At 42.1% G+C, this 5,279-nt stretch overlaps 1 protein-coding gene across 1 annotated transcript; it reads right to left on the bottom strand.

Annotated features, from left to right (window-relative positions):
• Positions 1-325: 325 nt before the first annotated feature.
• On the bottom strand, positions 326-4,952 carry TMEM17 (transmembrane protein 17). Its single transcript, XM_026080795.1, has 4 exons — positions 4,800-4,952; positions 1,648-1,751; positions 1,277-1,390; positions 326-1,000 (listed from the first exon to the last, which is right to left on the bottom strand). Exons 1-4 carry the CDS (start codon positions 4,900-4,902, stop codon positions 695-697), a joined length of 627 nt encoding a protein of 208 aa, XP_025936580.1. The 5' UTR covers positions 4,903-4,952; the 3' UTR covers positions 326-694.
• Between the last annotated feature and the right edge of the window lie 327 nt (positions 4,953-5,279).

The raw sequence follows: 5,279 nt of genomic DNA, 5'->3' as shown, positions 1-5,279 counted from the left end.
TCTAGCTATGCCAAAGAACAGGAGCGTGGGAGTTATGAACAAGGAATACCTTTAAAACTCCATTCCTAGTTTATTAGCAAGGAATTCCCAGAGCTGAAGGTATCTGAAAAACCACCTCTGAAACTCTGCTCTGTTTCCTGTCTGGTCACTGGCATCTCTACTGTTCTGGCTGGGCCTCAAGATTTCTTGGGCATGGTTTATTTTTGTTTGTTTGGGGTTTTTTGCTTTACTAAGACACCAGAGATTAAATATGTGCAACATATCCAAAAGGATAGAGAGAAACTGATAAGAAAAAAAGTGTATTAAAAATTTATTGTTTAAAAAAATAAACTGTGCAAATAGTTCTGTTTTTTTTTTTTTAAACACAGCACACAGCTTTGTAAAATGTAAAAAGTACCAAATCCATTCCATAGGTACTCTACCCAGTAACAGTCTACAAATAAATTGGTCAACTCAGCCAGCTATATAACAGGCTTCAATTTTTCTTGTGGAGTGGAGCTCAAATCTTTGTGGTCTAATGTTGGCCATGCTGGCTGTCAAGCAAGATCTATTTTTTTTTTAATGTCTCTGAAGTAGGAAGGTCAAGAATGACCCAACAAAATGGAAATGCAGCTGTAGCAGCAAGAGGCATGCCTCTGGTAACTACTCAGGCCCTCAGTGCAGATCCCCAGCCAACACTTGTTGGGAGAACTCCTCAATATGGGCCCCTAGCTGGCACGGAGAATGCACCTTCTTCTCTTCCCGGGCCGTAAAAATTGGGTACAGGGTGTTCCTCCAGCTGGTCAAACTCATTGAGGCGGAAGTGAGTTGCCAGTTGGTTTACCATTTTTTTCAGGGCGAGAAAGGCTGCAATGACTTGGAAGGTGAGGAATAGAGCAAAAATAATATTGACTGCTCGTTCCAGCGGCTGGATTTTAAGGCCTTCATTGAACAGCAAGAAGAGAATTATAGGCAACTGCAGTAGAAGACTCAGAAGCCAAAACCCAGCCAGCTCAGGGACCTGCAACAGGAGGACATCAGTTACTTAAAAACTGGCAGATGAAGCAGAAAAAATACAAAATTTTGTGGATAAAACCCACATTTTTATCTTTCAAAAGCCAGCACATAATGTGAAATGGTGAAGTGAGGTGGTTTAACATTTCCATATACAGTGTTTTTAACAGTACTTATTATCTTAAATCTTAAATCTCTTAGAGGAACTGGCAGACCATTTTATTTATATTTAATCCCCATTAAGTTCTCCTGTACAAATTAATATGTATGAAAGGTAACATACCTTCTCCTGGAGATTGCCCATGTATCCCAGGTAGAGCCGGATGACCTCTATTAGAGATGCTAGGATGATGACTGTGACCACGATGAACTTGTAGTAATCTGACAAGACTGGATACTAGAGGGAGGAAGAGAGCAAAAGATTTTACCTAGCTATTTCATAATGTGCTATCTTTGGTTAAATGAAGACACTGTATGCTACTGTAAGCTGACAGTCTTGTATTGGCTTTCAAATGTTCTTGGAACCTCCAATTTCAAGCAATTCCCACACAAACCTACTAGGTTCTAACTCCAGTGAGCTCCACCTCTGTACTAGGAGCTGTCTGATCAGACACATATTAAATCTGTCAGCCATTACTTTCCTTCTGGACTCACCTTCAGCTGTAGCATGACAACAGTGCTGAGCCACCAAAGTGGGAAAAAATAAACGTTGAAATAGAGGGACATCTGCAGTGGTAAACTGGAAATGATTTCATTATCTGTAGATAGAAAGAAGTCTTCATCACTCCTAGTTTGCTCCAGACTTCCCTTCACTAAGGATGGCAGAAAGATACTGCTCCATCTTAGCTTCAGGCAGGGCATTAGCAGTGACCTCAGCCAAATTAAATATTAAGAATGGTATTTTCAGAGATCTAGAGGAAAAACTCTGCCCTATCTTGGGTTACACCATTTCCCAGGATCTAATATAAATTTCAGCTCACAGGACACAGAATTGTGATCCCTTTGTTATAAATTCAAATCAAGTGTTTGACTGTGGAGGAAATCATAAGCTACCAGCTAATCAACAATCTCTGAACTAAATTGATAGGCTTAGTTCAAGTAGTAGTGTATCCTGATATTGCAGAAATAGTAAGTGGCAATTTTATTGTTGTTCTTAAGAAAATGTCCCAAGTTTAAATGAATACATACTGGATTATCCTTATTTTGTAGCTGACCTTCCTGGGTTGGGACTTGCTGCTAGAGAGCAGGTTTGCATTGGCCACTCTCCATTTTGAATCATAGACATTTGAATACAGAGTAACATTGCAAGAAGACAGTAATTCTTTTAGTTCTTTGAAGCCAACAATTTGTTGTACGTATCAAACTTATCCTTTAAAGTCTAGAGAGAAGGAAATGAGTTGAAAATGCAAAGAAAAACAAATATTGAACTGTATAACACTATGCAGGCTGTAAATTCTATATTTAGGACTTAACCATAGATTTAGAACATTAGACTCAAAACAAGGAAAAACTTACATGGGCATCCCAAGAGAATCGTTTGTTCTTAATGGACTAAATTTTATTGCCGTAGTCTAGTTAACTGATATTGCATCCAATTTACTTTAATTACCAAGCCTCATTTCTCACGTTTTCCCCAAATGCAGTTTGCAGACAAATCTTCACTTGGTACTATTGGTGCAAGTTTAGAAAGTTTTCACTGTGAGCTGCTGATTTGGACCTGTTGTTTTGTATGCAAGTCCTGCACCCCAGTTTACCACAATGGTGACATTCAATTGAAATTTAGACTGTCAATCAGCCACGTTTTTTACTTTTGACTTCAGAACCACCTCTCTTCTGATAATGCCATCTCTTTTCAAATCTTCCAACCATTCTCATACCTGTCTTTGTTCCATCTCAGTCTGTCATCCCTGTTTCCAGTCCAGCCACATGCAGCCTGGTACAGTCCGTTCCAGAAGTCTTTATGCCAGTTGCAGAAGTGTTCATGGTAGCTACTGAACTAGGTGGGAAGGGAGGAGGATTTGGGGACAGAACTGGGACAAATCTTAAGGGTAGGGTGTGATGGGCAAGGACTTGTTATACTGAAATAGAAGGTGCAAGACAACCAGTATTTTTTTAATAATCCCATTTTTAAATATCAACACTCTCCTACATCTGCAAAGAAATGAAAAATCTATAGGTACCTCAAAGCAGTTTGACTAGCTACCTAAATTTGTCCCAGTAACTGTCAGCTGTTCTAATGAATCAATCTCCAAATATCAGAACTAGGGTACTAATCGTGGATTTTAGAGGGCACTGAGATACAATTATAAAACGTTGTTTTATCTTTCAGAAAATGAGACTATCTAATTCTAACTAACTGTGTTTCTGTTCCATATGTATTAGATGAAAATTTAATGGTTCACAGCCATGTTATTTAAAAACAGACAGAATGTTTTACATAGTTTTAGGTCTTAGTGACATGGCATTCATACTGGTTGGTAACAACTTCTCAAGTTTTAAGACTGTGTTTTGGATGAATGTTTAGCAATATAAGCCAAATCTAATTCTTCTTTCTGCCCCTAAATTGAACTACTGTTTACTTTTTGGGATTATAAAAATATGTAGAAATGCGAGAGAGTAACCTAGTGGCTAATTCTTTGGTGCTGGGGCAACTCACTAAGGTATATATGTGTAAACTTAAGATTTGAAAACAGGACTTCAAATAGGTTAAAGGTCCATTTGCCATTGGTTTTGACATTCATGTAGAAGTTTTCATGAAAGAAAAGGTAACAGAAATGCGTAAAAATAGCAGCTATGAAAAATGTCTCAGTGTTGTTTGGTAGCTGTAACAAGGAATTGATCTGACTAAACTAGGAAGCATTGGCACTCTAACTATACCAGTGTAACTACACCAGCAACATGGGGTCTCTTTATCTTGAAATCCAAATAGCTTTTTGGTTTATTTTATCACCTTGGGATGGACTTATGAGTTGAAATTCACATGTTAACTTATATGCATATAACCCTCCTGTGTAGATGGACTTTTTATGACTCCTGTCCCTCTAAAGGTATGAAAAAGGGGGTATGTTAGCCTGCAGGTTTCACCGGCAAGGTGACAAAGTTATGGGTCCTTATTGATAGAGTTGGAAGAAGAGAGAGAAAAGTGGCATATTGAAGGTTTGAGTTTTTGCTTGGTACATCTCTTTCTGCTCTAAGCATCTGATGTCGTAACTTTGTGCCAGACTATTGAGCTTAAAACAATAGCTCCAGTCTTTTATTTGTTCTCAGTGTTCACTATAAATCATTTATACTTTATTTTGGTATAGCCTGAGTGCACAGTGTGTGGTAATGGTGCATTTTATCTGTAATATTTTATGCAAAATCGCTTATTAAGTTGTAAAGGTGGGTGCAGAGTGTCCTGCGTAACTGCTTTAAAACCAGACTGTTCCCCGCTTGATATTTTAAGCACCCGGGAAGTCAGTCTTAATCCTGCACCCACGAAGCACGTTAAGTGCAGGGAGATACCGCAGCCACTATTGTTTTACTCCAGAAAACATCCATTAAGTTAAACTACACTATCGACAGTGAAACCATCTGAAAGGCGCCAGCCCCGTGCCGGCCCTCCGTCAGGCGAGGCGGGAACGAGGGCTAACGGCCGCTGGCGCGAGGCCCCACCCCAACGGCCTCTAGGCGGCGGTTGGTGCCGCCATCTTTATTCCTGGCACGCCCCCCCCCCCCGCGCCCATCAGCGCCATTCCCTCGGCGGGCGCTGTCCCCCACCGCCATGTCTGTCGCTGGCACGACGCCCGGCCAGCCGCCGCGCTTACCTGCGCTGTTGCCCGGGGACTGCGGGCCAATGCGGTTGGTGTCGGTAAAGACAGTGCGGCTAAAGGAGCCGAGCCGCCTCCTCAGAGGCTCAGGCAGCGACATGCTGCGGCGCCACGGCCCGCCGTTGCTGTGGCGACGAGGCGGCGCGCAGGCGCAGTGGGGCCGGCGGCCGTTTCCTCCTCCCCGCCTCTCGCCGCCTCAGGAAGGGGCGTGGCGGGGGGCGCCTCGGTGGTGCTGGTGTGTCTCGGCCGTTGGTGCGTCCGAGCACGGCGTGCTCAGCTCTCTGCGTCCTTTGGGGTGCTTGTCTGAGCGGATGTTTTTTTAGTGTGCTGGGCACGGTTCCGTTTTTTTGAAATCATAATTACAAAAGGTTGGTTCAGCAAACAACAGTTCCTTTCCTGAGCAGGGCTGTTCTGCATCCGTCAGGATAAATTCAGGGGATTCATGGTGTTCGATGCTAACTAGGGAGAGAGAAGTGG

Source organism: Apteryx rowi, unplaced genomic scaffold (genome assembly GCF_003343035.1).
Source record: "Apteryx rowi isolate R43461 unplaced genomic scaffold, aptRow1 scaffold_53, whole genome shotgun sequence".
NCBI lineage: Eukaryota > Metazoa > Chordata > Aves > Apterygiformes > Apterygidae > Apteryx > Apteryx rowi.
This window is presented reverse-complemented; position numbering and strand designations above follow the sequence as displayed.

Coding starts and splice junctions, on each gene's coding strand:
- TMEM17 (XM_026080795.1), bottom strand. CDS start 4,902: ATGTCGCTGCCTGAGCCTCTGAGGAGGCGGCTCGGCTCCTTTAGCCGC. Junction 1,391..1,647: donor TTGTCATGCTACAGCTGAAG/GTGAGTCCAGAA, acceptor TCCTCCCTCTAG/TATCCAGTCTTGTCAGATTA. Junction 1,001..1,276: donor TGGGCAATCTCCAGGAGAAG/GTATGTTACCTT, acceptor CTCCTGTTGCAG/GTCCCTGAGCTGGCTGGGTT.